This window comes from Mustela nivalis (assembly GCF_964662115.1).
Source record: "Mustela nivalis genome assembly, chromosome: 18".
Taxonomy (NCBI): Eukaryota; Metazoa; Chordata; class Mammalia; order Carnivora; family Mustelidae; genus Mustela; species Mustela nivalis.
Genome location: NC_139037.1, coordinates 22,780,220 through 22,806,897, shown reverse-complemented (window position 1 = coordinate 22,806,897; position 26,678 = coordinate 22,780,220). Strand labels below are relative to the sequence as shown.

Sequence of the window (26,678 nt, the reverse complement as noted above, 5' to 3'; positions counted from 1 at the left end):
ACTGACCTTCCTGTCTTTCTTCTGAGTGTGACGGAGCTGTCAATCAAGTGGCTTGCCTCTGTGGAAGGTGAGGACTTCCCTAGGCTGGCCCATAGACATCTCGGGCTGCGGCTAGCCCAAAGTTGCATTTGTATGAATTAAAAGATGGATTCACCTTTGCGCAGCTCCAGCCTCAAAGCGTTCAGGGGCTTGGTGATAAAATGAAGCCTTTCTGAAAATGAGAGAAAGAAGACCTCGCGGGGGTCACAGCTTCTCAAGGGGAGAATGGGCAGGTTTTCAATTGCTGCTCATCCCAGGGCCAAGGACCTTGCACAGGGGACAGCTCACAAAACTGTTCACAGCGGCGCTGAGCATTATCTCACCTCCCTAAACACAGAGAATAGCTCAGTTGAGTCATGCGCTTGTCTCCTAGACCAAACGTGGCCTCTTTTTTTTTTTTTTAAAAAAAAAAAAAACAGGAATTGACAAGGAGCCTAGGATAGAGAAAGTCTCTCATCCAAATATACCAGGTTTTGAGATCTGTTCAGGCCTGATCCTTCCACAAGCTTTCTTTCCTTCACTTTAAAGAGGTGGCAGGAAAGGCCAGCTAACGCAGTGAAAGAAACTAGAGAAAGTACCAGAGAAAGACACAGGCCTCTAGTATCCTTGGGGCCCTTCCACATGGTCATCAGAGAAGACATTTAAACTTGGGGCGCCTGGGTGGTCAGTGGGTCAAAGGCTCTGCCTTTGGCTCAGGTCATGATCCCAGGGTCCTGGGATCGAGTCCTGCATCGGGCTCTCTGCTCAGCAGGGAGCCTGCTTCCTCCTCTCTCTCTGCCTGCCTCTCTGCCTGCTTGTGATCTCTGTCAAATAAATAAATAAAATATTTAAAAAAGGAAAAGAAAAAGAAGACACTTAAACTTTAGACCTTCTGTTATTTGGGCCCATTTACAGTTGCAGGTCAGATAGTTTGAGTGAGGGTTTTTTTTTTTTGCAAGCAACTAAGTCTTAATAAATATATACACGCTCTCCATCTAGTGTTTCCTGTCTAATACTTGGACGATAAGCTCTTCACCAGCTCTTCTGTGGGAATGTACATGCAACACATGCATTCATTCACCAGCCTCTTACGTGCTGTAAACACCGCCGCCATGTATTGCTCTCCCCTTTGAGACCAGGTATTACACTCTAAGTTTGCATAATCTTTAAAAACTCCTTGCAACACTGTAAGTGACGCCTGGATGCATCTGTTTTAAGAGGAGACCCAGGCTGAGGAAGGCAATAGCTCGTCGGAGATCCGCGAGCAAGGGACGGAGCCCGGCCTGTACTCAGCCTGAGGGACGCGGCCTCCCCAACCTTGGACAATTGTCTTTGTCGTCACTCACGTTCATCACTGTTGCTGCTGAGAATATTTTATATGTTAGAAGAGTGAGGAAGACAAGGATTGTGTGGGATCTGGGACAACAGAAGCCCCGTCGTGAGAGCCCATGCTTTCTCCCTCCCCGTGATTTTCTTTGCATCATGACATCTTCGCTTTCTGTCCTCTAAGAGAACACACGGTTGCACGTAGTGCGGCCGGAGGCTCAGCCTCCCCCCCCCCCCCCCCTTGCAGGGTGGCTGGTATTGCTGCCGAGCCCCACATTCACCAATTTAAAAGAGTGGTGTTTGCAGGGACCCGGGGATTGCTTATAGCAAGCACCTAATGGACTTCATTGTCCTTGGTTTCCTAGATTCCACCCCATCTCCTAAAAATACTGATAACTTCCCCGCATCCTACTGTGCCTCTCTCTTCATGGCCTTTCAGCAGAGCCCCTTCTGCCCACATAATGAGCCCGTGGGCTGGGCACGGCTCTCAAGGAGAGCCAGAGGTGGGAGCATTATTTCCCCAGCAGTGAGTTTTTTTTTTTTTTTTTTCTTTTTCTTTTTGGCTTTTAACTTTTTGGAAGTTCCTGCTGCTCTACCTTCCTCACTCATTTGACCATCCTTACTCCCCTTTGCTGTCAGGAGACTGAAGTCTAGGGTGCATTTCCGGGGTCCCCTTGAATTACAATACCCCAAACCTTTGCTGCTTCTCTGTTCTCTACTGCTTCTAGGCTACCATCACCCTTCTGAGGAGGGAAGGCCCTGAGAGGAGGCACTGGTGATGCGAACCCTCCTTATTCTGAATCTATAAACAAGACCCAGCACGCACCCCAGTAATGCATTTCCAAGAAGATCTTGCACAGCCCAGGCCTGGATTTTTAGATTCGCACACTGCAGTTCCAACCTTGGAAATTATGCTTTTGAGAGAAATGAATAAGTAATTCCTTGCTAATGGCACTTGGCTTATTTTGGAAGGCATTCTATTAAGGGATTAAGCAAGTGAGTAATATAATAAAACAATGACTGCCCTTGAAAATGTGCTTTTTTAAACTAGGCCTCATAGTTTGTACAGTACTCTGCTGTACATGGCAAAGTGTTGATCTAGACTACCTCAACTTCGCACCCAGCACTGTTTTTTTATACCGAAATTCTAGTTTCACCCTGCCAGTTCTCTTTTAGATTTATTATTCGAAATACTGTATTTCATTGATTCCAACACACGTGTGTATTTCTTTTTTTAATGTCTTAATATCTGTGAAATAAGGTGACGTCTTATAGCTGAGGGCATGTTGTGTTGTGGCTTTTTATTGGAACGTTATTTTTCTTAATCGGACAGAAATTAATGGTGTACCTCTCTAACAATATCGTGTATTTGATGATATTAAAGACATCAGATTAGAGTTGCCAGGTTTTACCCAACTGATACTGTGACCATCTTCTCTGAAGCTCTGAAGCTTAGCTGGTAGTTTCTGGTTTTCTATAGGTTGAGAAACGGAACCACAAGTGTTTGAAAACTATACGTAAAATACCAACAGTTTTGATGGACTAATATTCTAGGAGTAACGTGTGAGGCTCTGAGAGGCCTAAGTGCTACTGGTGACAATGCAGGTTTAGCAATGTGGGAGCCTCATTCTGTGCCTGGCAAGTCAATTAAAATAACTGAGCTTCAGTTTCCCCATCTGCATGCAACATGGCAATGATAACACTTAACCTGGGTGTATGCCTCTAGAGACAGATGGATAGATAGACGCACCATAAATGATACGAAATAACAGGTGCTAGAAAAACTTGAGCTATTGTTTTTTTTTTTTTCCCTTGCAATTTGATATATAACCTACGCAGAGTAACAGAGCACACACTTATCTTAAAATAACTGCAGGACTTCTAAATAAAATCCTCAGCGGAGATGTAAGCATACTTTCTAATTTTTATAATCTTTTTTTATATTTCCCAATTAAAGATATTTTATAAGCAATCATATTTCTATGCAATGTTAGAATATTCCTCGAAAATAACTTCTTGCAAAATTAAACATCCGTTTTTGGTAGACATACATATTTTCGAAAGACAGAAAGGCAGGATTAATAGAGGGGCATAGATTTTCTTCTTGTCTCTCTCCAACACAACCAAAATGTGAACTTCATATAATTTCCTGTGTACATTTTGGTCATCTTATTTTGGGGAAAAAAAATGAATTTTAGATAATTTTCCCCTAACCATTTTAAAACTTTCTTCGTTGAACTTTAGCCTACCAACATTTATAAGAAAGGCATTTTGTGTCATTTCACAATATATGTGTCAGAACATAGCCAAGTTATTATTTTTTTTTTCATTTTTAAGATATGAGAGTATGCACTGAGCAGACTTTTCCAGAGAGTACGTTTATATCAATGTACTTCCCAGCTCCATTAGTAAATGTGTGTGCACTTGTGTGTGTGTGTATGTCTGTGTGTCCTTTAAAACCTCCTAAATGTTCTATTATTCTATGAAAAACATTAGGAATGTATGCATACTCAAAACACTAAAACACTAAAAGCCACATCATTAATGTCTTTTTGCAAACCAAGCAAAGTCTTACGATAATAGAGTTCATGGATCTCCACAAAATGTTTCATTGCATTTGTCTTTAAAAACATTTTTGGCCATTCCTTATCATCCCTTGAAGTAAATTCCTTGTGTATCTGACCATAATCCCTTAATTATAATATGCGCCTCTGCATATAACAGTGTTTTCATTTCTATAAAACTTTATTCAAGCCCTACTCTTTTGAAAGAACTTCCTGATAAATCAAAACTAATCCATTAATTAAATACCTTTATAAAACTCTTACATGTCCTATCTCCAGCCATAGAATATAAGCAAGGCTGCCAAACTCTGAGCTATTAGACCCATGTCTCATATGCTTATTGAGTTCTTTTGATGTATGGGAGTGATTAAATTCTTTAATATGTCCAGAATTCTGCCCAAACATACTGAGAAAGAGAACCTGTAATATTGTAGACACATATCTTTTAGTAATACTACATAGTATTTTAGTATAGATGAGATTTGGTATGATGATTTCTGGTGTAAAGATGACTTCCATATGCATTATTCCTTGAGAAAGATGATAAAGAAGACAAAGTACATAGAATATCCCGTAAGTTCCAAGGACTGCCCTCGGCATTCATCCTATATTCTTTAATTTGTTTATCACAGCAATTTCCTTTTAACATTATCAAACACCGTCTGTTACAGAAAGTTAAAAGCTCTAGCCGAAGTCGCATGTCCATTAATTGGTGGCTGTGGAACTTGTCTGATTTCAAAGTTTGTGCTATTTCTCCAAATACCACTTGTGTACACACACAGTATGTTAGAATAGGTGAGCCCTTAGCTCCCTAACACTAGCGCATTCATTTTGCGGGAGAGGAAGCTGAAGTCTACGGAGAAGTAGATCAGTGTGACCTTGATGGAACTAGCGATGACGGTCTGTCCAAGTGAAAGCAAGAAACTCAGAGAAGGATGATTGTGCTCAGCATACCAGGTGCGATAGCACTTTTTTTTCTCAGATAGCCCAAAGATAAACAGCTGTCCAAAGGCTGAGAATAATATATTCAAGCAATAGAGGGAGGAGATTTTAGTAAGCAATCTAGAAGGATGAAACCAAAGGCAATGGGTGACCCTGAATGTTCCAGGGACAACAATTACTACATAATTACTATATTTCTCTATGAAGTTCATCAGGACATTCATTCTGGTGGCACTTTAGGGACAGAAAGAAAATGAACCCAGTGCCATATCCAAAAAGCAGCACAATACCATCTTCTCGTTGCCTGGGACCCTCAGTAAACATTAAACACTGGAAGGTAGCTAAAGCCAGGTCACTGACAAGTATTTGAACCAAGATGCATGGCAACTGGAAAAGACATGATGTATAACAGAGCTTGGATCAAAACTATACTGGATTCTAATAAACCTGCAAAGATAGAGAATCACTAGCTCTGGTAGTGCTGCCGTACAAATCACAGAGATGCCTATGGGCCACCTTGAATGTGGAAACGAATTCACCATCATGATCTGACAATAGCACATTGAGTGGTGTGGTCCAACTTGTCTGAGGGCAGGCGTAGTGAGGACAGCGATCTGAAACTCCTAGGAAGAATTAGCTACCCATGACTGTAGATGCAGATCTCTACTCTTATCAGCCCAATGCTTTGTAAAGATGGAAACTCTTTTTTAGGTAGGGCCAGTTTTACAAGTTGGGTGAGGTCTAAGAGGGAATGTTGTTTATAACAGTATGAAAGTTAGAATGTATGTGATCATTCCTCCCCAAATCATAGTATTTTGCAGGTTAGCATCTGAATTTCTCTACTATATGACAAAAATCCATGTTAAATTATAGCCTTCCTTGCTGTGAATTCAAATCAGTAGAAGTCTGAGTTGTGAGAACAAAAACTCCTGTACAGTGAGGACAAAAAAGAGTGTCTACTTTATTCACAGCTGTGTTTGCAGTTCTGGGACAGTGCCTAGCATAGGGTAAGCACTCAAGAAATAGGGAGTGAATGAATGAGTGAATAAGGATATCCTGTCTTGTGAGTAACCTCTCGAGGATAATGAGGAGGCCATTTCTTGACCCACGTCTCTGCCTTAGCAGTTACCACACTGTCCTATAGAGAAAAGCAAAGAAAACACACTTTATAGCCACTGTTCAAACATTTCCTTGCTCTGCTCACAGATGAATGGAACCTGAGTTCTTACGAAAGGTTGGAAATTAGCTACATAGAAAATGGAGGGACCAGTAGAGGTGTACTCCAGATAAAAGAAAGGGGCAGTGGATTTAAAAATCATCATCAGTTTTGTATGTTCAACTCTAAGGATGTAGAAGGGATAGAGAAGATGAGAACAAGGTCGAAGGGAGAGAATGATGGATAATAAAATTAGGGAGAGAACACCCTTCATCTTCACCTTTTAAAAAGTACACCATTATTGATTAAAACAAAAACAAAAACAAAAAACAAACAAAAAAAACCACTTGGTGTTCCATAGTTAGCATTTAAGATCTTCACAATCTGGCTTCTTGTTGTTGTTGTTGTTTTACTAAGGTGCTCCTAGCTTGAAAATTCTATCATTCGGGACGCCTGGGTGGCTCAGTTGGTTAAGCGGCTGCCTTCGGCTCAGTTCATGATCCCAGGGTCCTGGGATCGAGTCCCACATCGGGCTCCTTGCTCAGCGGGGAGCCTGCTTCTCCCTCTGCCTCTGCTGCCACTCGGCCTACCTGTGCTCGCTTTCTCTCTCTCTCTCTCTGGCAAATAAATAAATAAATAAATAAATAAAATTCTATCATTCTATCAACTCCCAGATGTTCCATTTGCCCATATTTATAGAGCTGTGTGCAACTGGACCAGGAGATAGAAAACCCAGTTCTATGGAGACCTAAGATTTTTGTCCATTGACTATTTTTAATGATAATGAAGTCTGCATTGAAAGAGTAAATTCAGTGCCCCAAATAGTCTCCTCTCCTTTCTCATGACTGGTGTTTACAGACATTTTCAATCACTGGGCATTTAGATAGGAGGCAGATAACTAGCACAACATTACTTATCACCCAAATTCCTTATTTTAGTTTCCTTGCTTATGTTTTTGTTCATTGCATTGGGTTGTGGGTGTGGGTTTGTTGCAGCAGGATGAGAGAGATTCAAGAAAATTGTAGAAGAGAAAGGAGAGAAAGGAAACTATTTTTTATTGAATACCTTCAATTTATCAGACACAACTTATTAGCACATTGTTTTTTTTTTTTTTAACTTAGTATTTTCTTATTCAAAACAACATATGGGTAATTATTGCCTCCATTTTTTTTTTTAAGAGCTTTTTATCCATTTGAGAGTGAGAGAAAGCATGAGAGGGGAGAGGGTCAGAGGAAGAAGCAAACTCCCCATGGAGCTGGGAGCCCGAGGTGGGACTCGATCCTGGGACTCCAGGATCATGACCCGAGCTGAAGGCAGTCGCTTAACCAACGGAGCCACCCGGGCACCCTATTGTCTCCATTTTATAGATTAATGTTCAAGATTATTCAGTTATTTGTGAAAGTTCTCACAGGTCATAATCAAAAGAGCTAGGATTCAAAGCTAAATACTCTTAACCATGAAGCTTGTGCTGTTCTATATTCCACAGTATCTCTCTTTCACTCTTCATTCTAATTCTTCCCAAGTCAACTTTTAATACGTTTATCTTTGTGAGTACCCCCCTTACTGTTTCCAAATTCTTTCTCTGCTTTCTCTATCCACTTTAATAAACCAAGGGATCCAAAGGACATGATGTGTGTTATTCAGGTCACATGCTGAGATAGAATGTCACATATGCCTCTGTTGTGTCCAAAAAGTGCTCAAAATTAATTCCGACTTCCATGCTGAAAGGAGATACAGTGATTGTCAACTACATTTAGTACTTTTTTAGAAAAGGAGAATATGCGTCGACTGACAGCTCATTTTGTTTCCACATTCAATTTTTAATATTTGCCTGTGCTTACCAAAAGGACAGTCATGTTTATCTGGCACCCACCAAAGCCCAAGACCTATTTTTACGCTTGCAAATAGATTCTAAATCAGTCAATAGCATTATTTTTTAATGGCACAAACAAGAAAGTGGTCCAAACAAGATCTGATAAATAAAAAAACATTTCTCTGAGTAATTCTCTCTCCTCTTGCTAATGTTCAGTTGATCCCTTTATTTTTCTGTTTTTCTCTTTTGAAGCAAAAGTCTCAGAAAGCAAAATCTCAAAGAGAAGATTCTACGTCCTAAGGCATCTTTATGATAACTAAGGTGACTTTAAGATAACTAAGCATATACCAATCTATCTCTTGGTTTTTCTCTTTCAAAAATCGTGAGAATTAGAATGCTCTATACAGACCAGAAAGGAGTTAGCAAATTGACTGAGAGGCTCTAAATCGTTTTGTAACTTTGAATAGCAGATGGATAACCGCACATACAAATCCATGCCCGGTAGTCCGTAATCTCAGAATTAAATTGTCTCCCACAGTATACACTAAATTGTCTCCCACAGTATACACTAAACTAGAATTAAATTGTCTCCCACAGTATACACTAAAAAATACTCAGAGCAGCGTTATGTCCAAACAGAGCAATAATTTTAGGATTTTCAATATTTGCATAGGAAGTTCTTAACTTCTGAAAGCACTCTTATATTATAATTTAAAAGAGGAAAGAAAACAAACAATCCAAAAAGATAGGGAGACTATACAAAATAACAAGAGCTTTATTGAAACTATTGAAGCAAAGAAAATCTAGTTTTCTGAACCAACTCCACAATCGTATGCAACTTGGAGAGTGGAAGTACAGATCTGTTATCTATTTTTCTTAGCTTGCACATCATCCTTAATTACAGTTTAGACGACAAAATGAAACATAAATGGCTTTTTATCAACGGAACATTGCTGGAAGCATAAACAATAAATTATGAATTACTGAAGCAGAAGCCTTTTGGATCATGTATGCATAATGCTATTCTGCATATTTGGGATCCCAGTTGAACCTCCTGTTTCATGCAAATTGAGTTCTACCTTTTATGATTCAACATCCAGGAAAAGTACCATGCTTCCTACGGGTCAGAGCTGATGACTTATATGGAAAAGATCTCAAGTCACTGTTTGGTGCTGTGTGGTGCTGTGTGGTGTTGTGGGAAAGTCCTCTATGTGAGCAGAGAAGACAGGGTCACCATATTGCAAACATACACATGTAGGTACTCATTATCACACTCATACAGGCACACGATTTTCACTTGTTGCTTAGGTATGGTTGCCTGGGAAACCCAACAATATTGGCTTGGCTCTGGCTGAGGGATGGAGGCTTTTGTAAAGGCCGCTTGAGGAAGAAAGATGTTATTTTGGAAAGTCCTGTGTTAGCGTCAAAGCAGCCTGGTGTGATGAAGAACTCAAGGATGTCTCAGGTGGCCAGAAAGAGGGCATTTTGCTTACAAAGTGGACTACCTTTGCTCTCTGGGTCATCAGGAAGACCTTTCAAGTCCAGTTCTGCCTAGATGGGGTACCGCTGGCTTAAGGAGGATGAAAGAGGGGCTCTGTCTGCCTCAGCACCCATAACGTCAGTCCAGCCCAGGCAGGCATGCAGATTCTGCCCCAGTACCAGCTCGAGCTGGCCTGGGATCAGGGAAATTCACATCCACCTGGAGGCAGCAAATTTCAGTTTTGCGGTAAGAGCAACAGGAGATAGGTTGACTTTCTTCAAAAGAGCAAAGGAAGATTGCCTTTAATCTTCCAGCCCGGCATGGAACATGCAACATGATTCTACGGGGTATGTGTGTGAGGAGGCTGTGGGTGTTTGACACAACTTGATATACCAGAATGGAAAGTAATCCCTTTGAGTTGAAAGTTGGGGTCAGCTACTGTGTGGAGAAAGCTGAGTTTCATTTTGGCAAGAGAGAAAGAAAAGAAAGCCTTTATATTCAAAACCAGATCCAAGAATCCTACAGCTATTTCCATGACCCGTAAATATTTTCAGTTTTCCCCACCTTTTACTCCTCCTCCTTTTTTTTTTTCTTATATCTTTCTATTACAGCATTCTTTAGATTGCAACATGTTGCCAAGCAGATTTCTTGCAGTGCATTCTAGTAGGGATGAAGGTTTTCAAAGCTACCATTGAGGCCACTTTGTACAACATTCAAAAATTAACAGAGTTCAAGATGCAAAGAGACCTGGTTGAGAACAATGAGCCAGAGGAGATGGAACATAGCATGAGAATTTAGGAATTAATAGATTAACCTAATGAGGATTTTGTCTCATTTACTGATGATTTTTTTTTATGTGCCAGACATTATGCTAAGAGATGTCTAGCAGATAGATTACACATATCTATCACAGCATATTTGAGGGTGAATAGGTATTTCTATCCTAATAGTACAGATAGGGTAACCAGGGCTTGAAATAATTGTTCTTACAAGGGATGCTTCCAGAGGATAAAAAGACATAAAACACATACTGCTTGATATTGGCCAGTCTATTGAGATAGAAATCTCACAAAACAAAGCATGATTTATATTCTAAACAGGTAAGATGTCATGGACATTGAGATAACCCAAGGCACGTTTATTTCAAAGCTCTAGTCAGCATTGACATTATTTACATTAATTGTCAAAATTACACCTATTGAGTGTGGTCCTTATCAATAGGAATTTGTTCAAAAAGGAGATAACAAGAAGAGGAAAAAAATATTAGTGTCTTTAAGTACCCTGGATCCCTGGTGTCTTTTCTTAAGCCTAACCAAGTTGTAATTAAGGCCAAGTTTACTGTCTAATTGTTTCCTTTCCATAATGTCCTCTCTAGGGAGCAGGGTTTTATGTTTTTTTCTCATTTCTCTACACACATGATTCAAGTAATTCAGTGAAAAACATAAAGACTCCCATTTGACCAGACTGCTTTCTGGCAATTCTAGTCATACCTTTTAACAACAATGTGCAGGCTGGAGAAGATCAGGTTTCTGGCAGACCTGAAATTTTCTGCAAGCAAGACAGTCCTGTATCTGTAAAAGATCCATTTATCTTCCCTGTCTTGTTTTATTTAATTGTAGAGTATCTTCCACTTTCACAGTTAAAATGGAAGCCAATATGAAATATGGTCAGCAAAACTCCTCTTGCTTCTAAATTCACCCCAACTGGAAGATGGAGAAACCAATGACTAGGCCATAAAATTGATGAAAATCAAAGTGCTGTGATTGGTGTCTATATATGATATACATGACTCATCATATCTTTGACCTTTGTTTTCACCTTCATTGGTATTGAAGGTTGCTTTCCTAATCTGGATGAAATGTGAATCTCATATATTCAGAAAGAGAATTATTTGTGAAATCACTCAACCATGTAGGAGATAAGAGACAGCTAATTTCTATCTCATTTTGCCTTTGATTATGAATTAGTCTGCTAAAAATTGCAGAAGGACCAATCTGTATGAGGGAGGAGAAAGATCACAGTAACTTTAAGTTGAAAGACGTGGCTACAAGTTCCTCAGAAAATGCCAAATACTAAAACCATCTCCTATAAGGATCTAATTAAACAGGGGAATTATCTACCCATCAATTATGAATTTGGATATATTGACTTTCTCAAAAATCTTAACCCTGGGACTTGCAAATCATGACACTGTCAGTGCAGAAACATCAGCTAATGCTCATTTTAAAGCCCATCTTATGTAAAGAAAAAAAATTCTAAATATAATAATACTACTTAATTCTCTCCAACTTTCAAACATAGAATATACCATAGTTTAAGAATAAATAATGTCTAGTATTTGGACTTTTTTGTATTTGTATTTTTTTTTGTTGTTGCTGCCATTACTAGGGAATGGGAATGGGTAATGGGCTAACAAAATATTTGGTTATCTATCTACTTACCTATATATCTCCACCATTTTAAATCTGACAACCTTTTCCCATTACTTTAATTGTTTCTACATATGAAGAAGGGACCATCCCCCCCCCCCACTAGTCTTACAGTAACTATCCAGATGCCAAAAAGGTTGAGGTCTAAAGAGCAAAATTCATAAATTTCTGATCTAGGAAAAGGAAGATAGAGTATAAATTATACACATCTATTCCAAAGACCATTGGGCTCATGATTTACTCTATGGAGATGTTGAATGTTTGGATCCTAAATCCAGAATCACAGTGAAAATATGTCCTGTTTTTCACAAGATAGTCCTGGTTATGTTTTTCCAGGAACAAATATAAATTGCAACCCCTATCACTTTAAAAAACATCCCATAATAAATTATGTGGTCACTCTTGGCAAAATAAACACACAATTTAAAATAAACAATTGTGGCACAGAGAGTGTGCTTTCCACAAAATATTTGCAACACCTGGCATCTTTCTTTTTTCAATTATTTTACACACACACAAACCTGTGACATGAAAGTGTAACTTCCATTTTGTAGTTTCAAAATAAAACAGATAACACACAGTCTTTTAAATAGTCTATTGAAGGGATTATTGCCATGTGTGATAGGGCAAAAAGAGGTTTATAAACTTTTACTTTCTACTGATTCTAAAATTTAGGGTAAGCACATGAAATTCATTCACTGTCAGACAAAAATCTCCCCTTTCATAGGTTTAGGGCATAGCTAATACTGTATAAAACTACACTTTCCCTGGCACCCAAGCCTCTAACTCACTCAGCACATGCCTATCTAGTGCCTTTGATGGGCTGTACTTCTCTTACAGGCATATCTTGAAATTGCATGCACAGAAAATACTGAGAAACCCAGAACCTTTGGAATGGGATGGGAAAACATTTCTTCACGGGAAATTTTTAAATGTAGGTCATTGCCTATGCAAAAATAAAGACTGATACCTATTAACTCACAGTCAAAATGAGGATGGGTCACACTTATACCAGACTTAGAACCCAGTTTTGGCTTTCTGAGTTGTTTTTCGTCTTAGACATATTCATGTGACTTCCATAAAAAAGAAATGCGGCTAATCAAACAAACAAACAAAGACAATATACTTGCAGTACAATTCCTAGTTAGGGGAGGCTAACAAAGGACTACCCCATTATTGACACAAAAGAACAGGATTTCGTCTCCTTCATGTGTATAATAATGGAAGCCAGCTCAATGAGTAGTATCTGTAAAACGAGTTAGTCATTTCATTTCTGGTGATGCATTCATATCTATCAGAGCATCCCCAAAGAATTAGGTAGCATTATGTTAAAAGGCAAGGCCATAATATATATAAGAAGAGTCATAAAATGTTATTTATTTCATAAATGAAATGTTAGCAAAATTCACTACCTCCTTGAAACAGAACATAGCAAATAACCCAAACAAATGTCATGAACCAAATTTTACTCTTCTAATTGAGTATAGCTTTTACAGAGACCATTCAGAAATCCAAACAAACACCTATAGTAAAGCTGGGATCCATTTATTTTCCTAATCATTCAAAACAGCTGAAACTAAGACTTAAATATACCTGGGCCAAAATAAACAGTGAAAAATGCTTGTTGAATATACAACAGCATAGGAAACAAAAATGTACAGATGAGATAGACTTTAAAAAAAAAAAGAGATCTATGACCTTCACATGTAATAAACAATAGGGGAAACAGTTAATCCAAACTTGGTTCTCAAGAAATAATGGAATGGATTAAATGTCTTCCACTAGTGAAAGACTTAACAATAAAATCAGTTTATATTAGCTCTAAAATAATACTGATAAGAAGTGTCCTTCAAGAAGGATTTCCTGATCTAATTGCTATCATCAAAGTTGGTACAGGCTTAAAACAAATACCTCTAATGTGTACCCACAAATCAGGCAAAATTAGGATAGGCTTTCGTTAAAGACTTGGTAAACATTCAATTAAAACTTAACAACTGCGAAGTATAAGCCAGTTCCTTCTCTAACAGATATCACAGTATCTCAAAATTCCTGGAGCTTTCCTAGAGGTTAAATCTTACTGTTCAGTCTTCAAAGTAAGGTGATTGAGGTCTTCCCTAGGATAAAATTAACTTTTACATTAATAGTTTTCTTATCTATTGTTTCAATATTGGAAAGAGGAAGTGATGTAATTACCAAGACACTAGGCTGATAAGCTAAGTTTCAACTGCTCTTGGGTGAACAAAAATTATTTTATTGATATTTTCAGTCAAATTATGAAACAACACCTAATTTTCCAATTTATGTTCTACCCTGTTTCACAGAGCTAATATATTTACCTTCATTTTTCTTGATGGTAAAATTCGGATTGTTGACCATTTCTGGAAGAAGACTGTATAAGAAATAATGTCCATTTTTGGGATCATCTTTGTCCATGGCACTCACTGTTTGAATGACCTGTAACATAAAACTCGACATCAGCATTTCTGATGACATCAGAGGGCTTATACCGCCTCTAAAAGCTGAGGGACATCTCTTTAGTGGATTAATACTTTGGTCCAAGAAATTCTTTTTTTTTTTTTTTTTTTTCAGTTTTCTGAGTTGTTGTGGATGGTTTGTGCCAAGAACAAGGAGAAACATTTATCGCATTAAAACCTCAGTTTTTGATAAACTGATGAAAATTAAGGTCATTACCTTAATGTCCACTTGGTGGTTGTGGCTCAAAAATAACAAAATTAAGAATATTTGACAAGTCCACTGGGTAATTACAGGTTTTCTTTCCAATTTGAGTCTATACGGGCATCTATAATGAGATTTGGAATTGTTACAGTGATTGTAGTGTAGCCCTTGGGAGGATCTTGGAAGTAAAGAACTTAAATCTTGAACCCTGAAAATGCATCTTTTATTTTACTCATCAGGCTACAAATGTTTGCCAAATAGAATGTTCCTCGGCACAAACATCACTGCAACAAACCTTTCTGAAGAGTTGCATCTGTTCCCTCCCAATAATGAATACTGTTTTTAAAGCGAGTGGTTAACACATGCAAACAATGCTTTGGAGTGTATCCTGAGATGAATAAATTATAGGGATTAGGAGAATTACCACTGTGCAGAGAACTGTTTGGATAGATACACATACTTGGAATCGGTGCTGGTTGAATGTGCTTATTTCATTTGTAAAGCTGCATTAACTTAGCGCTAAGTTGTTTCTTGGGATGTCAGAGGATCAGCTTAATAATTCATATTTATGATCCTGTGATATTAATCACTTCAATATGAAACACTGGACACCAGTTAATGTGGTAAAACTTATGGTTTATACTACTACTGTAATAACTACAACTTAATTTCTACCCCCAAAATGCCCACAAAGCATGACAATTGAGGTGATATCAGATTGGTCATAAAAAAGAATGAACAGGGAAATGTTCCCAGGTTTGTGAATTTAGATGAACGCAATGATGATACCTAATTTGTTAGGGCTGTTTGAACAATTAGGTCCCATTCAACTTTGCCAATTTTATTGAAGATAAATAAAAAAGGATCATTTCTTTTTGAGTGAAGATCTTTGCCTTGTAACATCACCTAAACAATTGTAAGAACAACATTGAACAGCTGTGACTTTTGCCTTGTATTGAGCATATATACTATATGAAAAGTTGAGACCTAAAGGACACAGCTTCTTTCAGCTTCTATTTCTCCATTTTTAAATTGGGACATATTCTTACCTGGTAGGTGTTTTACTTTTGTTAAGGACCTTGTAAAATATCTTATCGTCGTGCTTAGCTTGAGTAACAATATAACCCCAAAAAGTGTGAACTAGAACTTACGATTAAGAAAGTGAGGTAGTCATCAATATAATGGACTTGAAATTGAGTAGCCCTGATAGAAGGCATAGTTTTACCCTTTACTCATTGCGTGACACTGAGAGTTACTTTAGTCTTTCTGAAAACTCAGTTTTCCTGTATTCCTAAAATTGCAAATGAAAAGCACCTTTCTCAGAGGGCTGTTTTGACAACTGACATAAATTCATGTCAGTCTCTTCATAGAGCATGTGGTTCCTAGTGAATGTTTAATGAATATTATTATCATCGTCGTTGTTGTTGTTTTATTAGAGTCACCACCATTTATTCATGACACAGCCCCATGAGAAGTGTACCAGCTTCTGTTACCCAAACAATTCCCTAACCTCATCAGATTAGATGCCAATATAATGATATTTACTCTGTCTGAACACCTAGCATTATTGCCTTGACATTTAAGTACAGAGAGATGCCCTGGGCTTCTAGCTTTATAAAAACAAAAGAATGGAAACCTAAGGGGAGAAGCTGGGAACACACAAATAACTCTTTTATGGCTCACCTACATGTCCAAATATTTAAGACAGGAATTTGACAGGAAACTTTTGGAGACAGTTATAAAGAACAGGGCGGAAAGGGGGAGTGGGTTTCTTTTTCAGCATCTAGAACATTCCCTGCTCCCTTTATCCAATTTTGTTTCAAAAGGACCCCTCTGTCCACGTGCACCAGTTGAAAGAGCAACTCTCGAAGTGTGTCAGCACAAGAGAAGAAGGGCAAATGAAAGGAGAACTTTCATTTATCCTGGGGTGAAAATCATTCATGACTAAATGCATTCTTATGATGTATTTAGTGGATAGAGCTCCTCTGTGGATACCATTTCTAATATTTCTAAGTAATCTGCATGGAAAACACTCATACCTGCTGGCAAGTGGATCTACGTGAGTTATTTCATTAGTGTAGCCACCAGGACCAAAACAAAAGATACAATAATTTAGCTTACCTGAAGTAAAGGAATGTAATTACCTGTCATGCCATTATCTCAGAAGTTTGGTCTAAACTTTGAAACATTACACCTGCAATGAATATGCTTTGTTTCCATCTTCTACTTGAGCCAGGGACTCTGTTAGACTTGCAACTTCTTCAGCCTACTGACCCAGAAAGCCTTGAGGTGAGGTCTAGAAATCTGCATTGTAGGGGTGCTTGGGTGGCTCAGTGGGCTAAAGCCCCTGCCTTCAGCTCAGGTCATGATCCCAGGGTCCTGAAATAGAGCCCCGCATCGGGCTCTCTGCTCAGCAGGGAGCCTGCTTCCCTTCTCTGCCTGTCTCTCTGCCTACTTGTGATCTCTGTCAAATAAATAAATAAAATCTTTAAAAAGAAAAAAAGAAATCTACATTGTAAACAGCCTTCTAGGTGATTCTGAAGCCTGCTAAAGTCCTAGATGAACTGATTTCAGTTAAGGGAGAAGATGGGTGTTTACAGCTTCCTCCTTATTATTCATTAGGTTAAATACAAACTCAGTGTGTGATGTGTTGGAGGAAAAGTGATGAAATGGTGACTCTTTAAATCAACTTCCACATATCCCAGGAACAAGTTAAGAATTTGGCTTAAACCATTTTTGACACTTCATTTTATCTTAATGCAGATGGCTACTGTCTAGACATTTTATCTAAAAGTGGACGCATGGTAAATCACTTAAAGGACTTTATGCTATTAAAATGCATTAAGATACTCCTATCTAAAAGGCTGAAATTTTCACTGATGTAATAGCATCTGAACACACTTAGGTTTAAACAATGGAAGAAAAAAACAGATTTATTCAAGGAAGTGCACCTCCACACAAGCAGATTTTATAGGCACATTGAGTAAATGGCAAATGAAAATCACACACATTTCCCCCTGTGAACTACTATGACATCAGTTAACTGTTAGCTTATTGGATAACTATTTCAAGGAGATGATGTAAAAATTTCTGGGGAGGTCATAGATTTTTAGGAGTACATAGATAGGATTTAGTTTAAATGTTTTTTCCTTTTTATCAGCCTTAGGATGCAATTGAAAAATCTAATGTTTGATCATTTATTGTGGATTAATTTCAAGGGAAGCTGAAAGTTTACATAAAAACTTTCTGAAAAATAAAGTATATCTGGAATGTTGGAATAAGGAAATGAATTTCAGGCCATACTTGGAATTCTAGGGAGCGGACTCAATTCTATTTCTTGAGATTACTAATTTGAAATGAAATAACCTTTCTAAGTCATGAAACTAAAAAAAGAAAAATTCTGAGAATTATGGGGCCATATCATAATTCTAACTATTTTACTAAAAAAAGACTCATACCTAACTTGGGTTTTTCATTAGCAGAGATGATTAAACTTTACTTTAGACTATTTTACATTAATTCAAAAATATTTAATAACAGTGGCGTACCCATGTCATTATTAACTTTTTGCCAGGCAAGCATCCAACAAACACATTTCTGATAATCTGATCTGTTTAGAGCCATGAAACTGTCATGGGATCTATTAGAAATCTCCTGTAAGAGTCCATAGATATTATTCATTGACTTGTTTTTAAGAACCAGGCATGATTATATATGATAAGTTGGATTTTTGCCCCCTCACTGCTGTAAGAACAGCACGTGGTAACTATTTCATATGTTTTGCACAAATGAATGAATGAATGAATGATGTCAGCATCTTTTAGCATCCGCACTAATTCTCACATAACCTTGAGAAGTATGTATGAAGAGACATATGGGAACCTAGTACACCAAAGATGTGATACATAACATTTGATCCCAGATCTAATAACAAACTACCTGCATCCTCCTGCCCCAGTCCCTCAGGCTGCCTCCAGTTCTTGTTGACATTCGTACATTCTGCACGTGTATTTCAGTTAAATTGGGGTTTAGACCTTCAGTATTTTGGAGAGCAAATAAGGATGTCCTCATGCATTCTTGTTGTTGCTCTTTCCAGGGATAAAGATCCCCTTTTGATTCTGACACACAGCAGGACAAAAAGAAGACTGAGGCATCATAGTTCCCTGTGAGTGTGGGCAAGGTAAGAGGGGACTCCTGCAGCTTTTGGGATGCTTTTCCAGACTTCTGTGATATACATCTGTGCTCCAGGAACTCTCAACACCGATAGCCAAGATGGTGTCTACCATCATAGTATGCTGTCACTTTCTCAGACAAAACCTAATTTTCTTTTTTTCTCGGCACATCTTTCTGTGGGTGGTGTGAGTTGGAAGGTGATGGAAAGCAGGTTGAATGAGAGTGAGTCAAAGGTACTGCAGGAAGGACAGCATCATTTGTGGTTTTCTATTTATTCTTCCGCCCGTTATGACCAGCTTACTGCTGATGATCAATATTAGCTTTCTTGAAATACTAATTTTGGTTCTTAGAGCAGGAGTTTTAAACTTGGGAAAAGAAAGGATGATCTATGAATGACTGTCACATGGTTCGAACCTGTCAGCTTGAAAGTGAAGTGGAGTTATCCGTGTATGTACATATAGGAGAAGGAGAGGCCATATTATCAGATTATCAGTGATTTATATAACCAAATGAAATAAGACAAAATAGGTTAAGAACCATCCCCTAAAAGAGGGGCCCTTGAAGATAAAAGTTATATGCACAAGGGAAATCAAAGTCATAACAATGATGATAAATTTAAAAAAAGAAGTATTGGAATTTGGGAAATTATATTAAAATCCATACAATGACCCAATTATCCTCCCTCATTTCAAAACTGTATACTATAGTTCAAACAGAAGCACTATTCATAGCTATTTGATAGTTCCTGGAGATTTGCTTTATAATTTGCATGGTAATCCAATCTCTACCAAGATTTTTCTTTTTCTACCCAGAGTGTTTTCCCATTCCCATGCCCCGCTCCGCCCTTTTTCGCTTGATGACTTTTTTTTTTTTCTTTAAAAACCATTAGGTGGCTGTTCAGAGCACATACCATCTGACCTATGGAAAATACAACGGGAGGATATAGATTGGATCTGATAAGTCTCTTTTAAAACCTAGGGAAGTCCTCAGTCCTCTGGGTAGACATTTGGGGGCTGTGCCTTCATAAACCCATTTGTAGAACTTCTGACATTTTCCTCTGTTTCTGTTTCCTCCACTGCTCTCTCCCTTCCCAAAACTAAGTTGAGATAAAATGATACAAAGCAAGGGCTCCTGAAGAATGTGTTTATACAACATTTGGGGTTTCCAGTTTGTTATGTCCTTTTCCTTCTGGACTCTGCATGTTTCATGTGTATTTCGTGCACCTCTGAATTACTCTTTTAAAACATTCCTTTACTTGCTTTTCTTTGTAAACTCCACTGATCGGGTAGAACCCACACTTTCTAATATAGCGGAGAAGTCTCAGGCTCCTTTCAATTTCTTTTCTCCATCTTCCATGATATGACTTCACAGGCCTGCTTCCTGATGTCTCCTTACCATCATAAACATCACTTTCTAGGCTGAACATGTGTGGCACCGTTTATCTTCCTAGAGAGGGATTTTTGACTGGGTTCCATTTACCACTATTATATAGTTTCCTCTGAAGGAAATTATGAAGATTCTAGAATCAGCTGTTTGCTAAATGCCCAAGACGACACAGCCCTCTTGTGATTCATATGTGCTTCTAAATGCAAAGGAATCTTACACTTAAACAAAACAAGCAGAAGAAGATGTTGTGAACTTCTTTAATTCAGTGCTTTGCAGTCTTATTAGGTAAACCACAGACACACACACCCCGAATGCTGCCCCAAATATCGATGTGTTATACCCTACACGTTTTTCTCAGGCACTCACTTTGAGAAACGCTATCCTTCAAAACTTATTTGAATCTTAAAGGCTAGGAAGATTTCCACCTCTCCGCGGAGGCACTGTCTCCCCTTAGCGGGTGGTGACTGTGTCATCTGCATGGGCATCTCTGCCATTCCAACAACATGTCGGCTCCTCTTGGTAGCATGTTACCCAGTTTATGTCATGAGCACAAAGCCGCGGCCTAAGGCCATTTACTATCAAGTGTCAATTTTACTGTCTTCAAAAAGGCGTCCACATGACTTCTAAGATCACATGGAAAGAAGCATGCACATGTGCCCACCTTATTTCTATCTTAAATTCTTACTCAGTAACTGACAGGTTGAAAATAAAACATAGAAAATATATTTGCATGAAATAGATCAAGAATTTGAAACAATCCCTGACACCATTTTCTCTGTGGAATATTGATCTTGTTGAGGTCAGGGGCCAGAATCAAACCCGTGGAATTTGGAACCATACAAGAGATTCAGCTGATATATACATCAGCTGCAAACACGACTTCACAAAAAGGTTCGGATTGTATGTGTTCCTGTCATTGGATTCCAGTCTATATGAAAAAATAAATATAATAACTCACAAATACATAGCGGGGAATACAAACCCTCTCTTCACCCTTAATAAATAATATACTTGGAAATTATCAGAGGAAGAATTATCCCAATACAGGGAACTAGATTGTCTTCCGTTATATTGACCCTTGACAGACTATAATGTTTTGCTCCAAATCAAATTCATGCAGATATAATAATAATAATGAAATAACAAAACATTATAAGTGAGGTGTATTTTGCTTTTTAGCTTATGAGATTAGTTAAAATATATATTGATAGTAATTACAATTATTTATTATGCACTTGATATTGTACCAGGTATTTCAAAAATATGAGAGTTTAATAGACATTAAGGCAGAAGTTCACAAAATTATTAAATGGCAAAGCTGTGGCTCACACTTTGATTGTTTTAGCTTCAAACCCCTCCACTGCATTTTTTACTTATGCTTTCCCCTCTGCCAAAGGTGAGCTCTAAAAGTCATACTTTCGTTAATGACTATCTTGAAATATGTTTTGTTACACATGATTTTTTTCAAATACCGTTTTATGCATTCTACTAATTTACCATCTCCTTACTCGACACCCCCCCAAAATGAAAATAGTACTTTATGCATTTTGTTGAGGTCATCAATTTCATCTGTCTTAAAAATCAATCCTGTCTCCCTCTGTGTATGCAGATAGATCCTGAAAGATGCCTGCTGGCAGGGAAGTTAAAATTAAATCTCCTAAATTTATTGTTTCGTGAGTATTATAGAATGCCGTGTTTTTGATTCACTGTTTCACATTTATTAGGAAAAAATCAACAGAAATTTTAAAAATAAAGTAGCGAATTCATTCATTGCTGGCATTTATAACAGATAATTTCTACTTTCTAACTTCTTGGTTCTTTTCACTGGAGATTTTGTGGAATGACTATGGATCAAGTATCTTTGTTGGTCATAGGACCTGACTTTTTTCCCTTTTGAAAAATGCTCACTCTTGGGGAGCCTCGGTGGCTCAGCGGGTTGAGCCTCTGCCTTCGGCTCAGGTCATGATCTCAGGGTCCTGGGATTGAGCCCCACATCGGGCTTTCTGCTTGCCGGGGATCCTGCTTCCTCCTCTCTCTCTGCCTGCCTTTCTGCCTACTTGTGATCTCTGTCTGTCAAATAAATAAATAAAACCTAAAAAAAAAAAATGCTCACTCTAATCAGAATCTTATTTCTAAGAAGTGACTCACACAGGCAACAGAGTCTCAAAGTGGGCTTCCTTGGGAAGCATAGTAAGATCCTAGAAAGTACAAGGACGTGGGAAACCTACCTATGCCGCTTTTCTTGGCCTTGGGGAAGTCCCTCACCCCTTTTTAGCCTCAGCCCCCTTATCTGCAATCACACCTGTGAAGCAGCGATGTTGTTTGTAGGTTGGGCATCTGCTATATTACATCACTCATGTAAGCATACAGTTTTCACCATTCTTATCTTCATCTCATTTGCTCCCACCTTCGACCAGACTACTCCCATTTTTTGCAGTTACAGTCTTTAACTGTTTTTGCTGCTTCATTGTATGTGTGTGTGTGTATGTGTGTGTGTGTGTGTACATTTTATCCAAAATAGGACCCTTTTCATTCAATCTCAGTCTTTTGCTTATTGCATTCTTCTTATGATTACACTTAAGCCACAGAGGTCTTCAATTATTTAAGCACACCAAGGTCTTTCTACCTTCAGGGTCTTTGCACAAGCTTATCCTGTTGGCTAGAAGGCTCTTGCTTCCAGGCTTTGAATGCCTAGCCCTTTCCCATTTTTTTTTTTTTTTTCAGTTTTAGTTCACATGATACCCACCTAAAAAGTGGCTTTCTCTGAAAACACTATATCAAGTAGATCTCTGCTTTTTCTTTGTTCCCTTGTCTAGTTGTGCTCATGTTCCCTTCAATCCAGTTTTCAAAAACTGAAATTATATTATGGATTCATTCTACCTTTTTAATTTTTTTTTTAATAAGCCCTTTCCTCATTAAGTTCCATTAGAGAGAACATTTTTTTTTGTTGTTGTTCTTTTTACATTGTTTCCCCAGGTCATATTACAATACTTAGCATCTTGTAGATGCACAAGAAATATTGTTCAACAAATGATTTTTCATTTGAAAAGGTTAGTTTGTGCACCGTGTGTCTGTGAGTAAAACAAGGGTTTCCATGGTAATATCTGAGAAACTAGTTATTGAAATATTTGTCACTGCTGAATGAAATGAATTAGAACTGTGATTCTAAAATTTTGTGAATATTCATTCCATGCCAAGCACTGGCTAAATACATATCTAGAAATATGTTATTTTTTTTTAACTGGACCTATGATATCCCTAAGATAAGCAAGCATCATATTGTTACAGTATTGGTCCGTGACAAAGGAATTTTAAAAAGTAAACCAGAGCTGTGTTTTTTTGTTTGTTTTGTTTTTTTAAGTCCAGACATAATTAACTCGATGCCAAATAGCAAGCCTCGGGATTCTAGAAAGGGTGATGATTCTCCAATTATATGCCACTGGATTTATATATAGTAAAAGGGGAAGCTCCTTCCTGAAGGAAGAAAGAGCTGAAGCCGTCTGTCATCTAACTAGTTCTCAAACAAGGAAATATTCTCTGGGACTAAATAAGAGACTTCGACTCACACCTGGAGATGCAGCATTTTCAGTGTAGTTGTTGCATCAGTGAACCATCTGGAGCAAGTTATCCTAATGAGGTCTGCATGGTAAACAAAGGGTTAGCCTCTGAAACAAAATCCCAGAAAGACCCTAGTGAGGGGACAGGCGGTAGGAGTTATGGAAGGCCCTCTGACCTACACTGGTCACTAAAATTCTCTACTTTTCTTTCATGTTTGGTTCCGAGGGTGCCGTTGTCAAGCATAAGGAAGGAAGGTACTGGTTTCTCCACAGCTGTTACCTGTTCCTCCACCCGTCCAGCCAGATTACCATTCTCTTCAGAGAGAACCTGGTTTATCCCCAGCTGACTCCTTTTCAGCTCTTGATAGATGTTTCCTGTCTCTGGTGGGACGGGTCCTATAGTAAGAGGTCTTTTCAGTAAGAGAGCTCCTTTTCCCTTCAGCTCTTCAGCCTCCTTTCTGCCCAGAGGAATTGAGGAATGTTCTCGCAATTCTATCATTTCTAATGTTATTACGTGTTTGCCAGAGAGAAAATTCTGGAAGGGAAAAAGACTGTTGTTTAGGGTGTTGTTTGCCACTAAATCCCCAGTACCTTCTCAAGTCCTGGTACATAGTTTGTGTTTAATAAGTATTTACTGACGGACCTAAACCTACCATCCTATCAGACACATGGGCTGTCTGTTACATATTTTGCTTTCTAATCTTGAAATCTTTAATCCATAACGTCATTTCTGTCTTGGCCATTAGAGAAGAGTCAGTGGAAAGACTCTTATTCCTCCTGTTAAACTGAGGGTCGAGTAATCTGTAGATGATTCTATCCTGCTGTGACGGAGTTAAGAAGACTAAAGTCATCTTAAAACTTTTGACTTGAGATACATTACCTAGTGGGGAAGTGGTTTTTTAATAGAAGTAACTAGGAATAGTATATACCATGTTAACATTTAATTATGTAATGGAGGGATTATTTCAAATGAGGCCTCTGAACTATTTCTGTCATGGGTGGTTGTTACTCTTAAGACATAAAAGGTGGGAGAAGCAGATAGGAATTCCAATTCTACTTTCAAAGTGAACCTATGACAATTCTAGGACAGAGGCCTTCTGTCCCGGAGGTCTATGTATAGAGAAGAGAAAAGTGGCGTGCTTCCTTCCTTGTTAAAGTTTTTATTTTACTTGATTCTTTGTTTAAATGAGTGTGTTCATTGGGGGTAAAAAAAAAAAAAAAATTAGTCAAGCACAGTAGAATTCTCTATGTTCATGTGGATACTGGCTTTCATTTTGTGAGAGGTTTCAAAAACCTCTTTCTAGAGGTGTTCTCAGTCCAGAAGGTCTTTACAGACTGGTTTTTACTGGCACCCTTGATTATTACTAATAATCTCCAGCTGCCTCATTTGTCAGGCCGCTGATCCCCTTTGAGTTCAGCCTTAAATCCATACCTTCCAGGCAAACCAGACATTTCAGAGTCCAACATTCCTTTCCCTGAGGCTGTTTTAAAGCCAACAGTAATAGTGGAAAATACCGATAGAACTATGAATTTAGTGCTAATACTATTGACATTTGTTTTTCATCAGTGTGTGATCACCTCACAATGAATATTCTGATTTCAGAATGAAGGAAGTCGTTTTGTGCCGTTCTGAGAGATGACTGAAAATGCATCTGTGTTGAACTTACATAAACACTATTTGGTGTCGATAATACATAGGCATTTTAGAAAAGGTTAAATACAAAAAGAAGATCCTTGAGCCATTAAAAGTGAACTAGGAATGGCGTAATGATTCACACATGAGTTCTGACTAGCACAAAAGATGCAAGGAATTCAGGAGTTGTTTGAACAACTTCTTGTGTATCAACCAGTCAGTCGTATGTCCAAAGCTTATGTGAGGAGTCAAAAATCTGATCTCTTTATGGAAATTTGAACTCTGATAAACATACCTAACAGATTCACTTGAGGATAAGGTAGTGGCAGTGGACAGAGACACAACAAAAACATTTCTTCACAGAATGAGTCATTCATTTTGATATGCAAAAATCATAAAACAAAGAATGAACTGCTTTTTTTTTTTTTTATTTTGATCGTGCAGAAGAAAGATGATGAAACAACGCATTTTTTTTTCCTGAGGGTAAGAACTGCTGAGGAATCATTAAAACCTTGGAAATAGTCAAAATCCACAGGGTAAACCTCCAGATTCCTGGAGGTCCAAAGTCATGCATATGTCAATACCACAAGTGAAGCCAATGTGGGATTTTTGAAATATCAATGCCATTGACTCTTGGAACTTGTGTGATGAGTTTTTCATGATTTTTTTTTTTTTAAATTCTAAAGTATTTGACAGATTCTGTATGATCAAAAATGTCTGGCTTGTAAGTCTCTGATTGGCTATATCACCCCAGGAGCAATCGGGTCCACACAACCATATCCTTGAAACTAACCTGCGTAAATTTTGATCGAACTCTGTCAACTCCATCTGCTAACTTAGCCAAGTGCTAATTACTGCCATACACACACACACACACACACACATATATATATATATATATATATATATATATATATATATACACATACACTCTACCCTTAAGATTATAAATGAAAATGTTCAACAGACATGATAGTGGGCAGTTCCACATGATGAAATTAGGAAACTTAATGTTAGAATATTTTTAAGAGCCTATCACTGCTGAAAGTGAATTTTTCTTTTTTTTAAAGATTTTATTTATTTATTTGACAGAGACCACAAGTAGGCAGAGAGGCAGGCAGAGAGAGGAAGGGGAGCAGGCTCCCTGCCGAGCAGAGAGCTCGATGTGGGGCTCGATCCCAGGACCCTGGGATCATGACCTGAGCTGAAGGCAGAGGCTTCAACCCACTGAGCCACCCAGGTGCCCCTGAAAGTGAATATTTTGCTAACAGTATTTATGACATCTAGATATTTGAAATGACTGAGTTTGAAGGCTAGAATTTTAGCTGTACGTGTGTGTGTGTGTGTACACACACATGTATTCGTGTCTTACTTTGGGAAACAGAAATGAAGCTAATCCTTGGGATATAGGGGAGTAGAGTAGGGGAAAATGTCCGCTGTATCACAGGAGGGTAACACATTGATCTTTTGTAATAATTAAATAAAAGTATAGGGCTACAGCGCTATTCCTTTCTGTAGGTGAAAA

General features: G+C 38.2%; 1 protein-coding gene across 8 annotated transcripts in view; it reads right to left on the bottom strand.

Moving 5' to 3' along the window:
- Positions 1-26,678, bottom strand: part of CDH8 (cadherin 8) — a 376,484-nt gene that overhangs the window by 40,922 nt on the left and 308,884 nt on the right. For all 8 annotated transcript variants that reach the window (XM_082712375.1, XM_082712377.1, XM_082712374.1 and 5 more), the window contains one exon: positions 14,065-14,182. In XM_082712375.1, the coding sequence (XP_082568501.1) occupies positions 14,065-14,182 (118 nt within the window). The remainder of the gene's footprint in view (positions 1-14,064; positions 14,183-26,678) is intronic.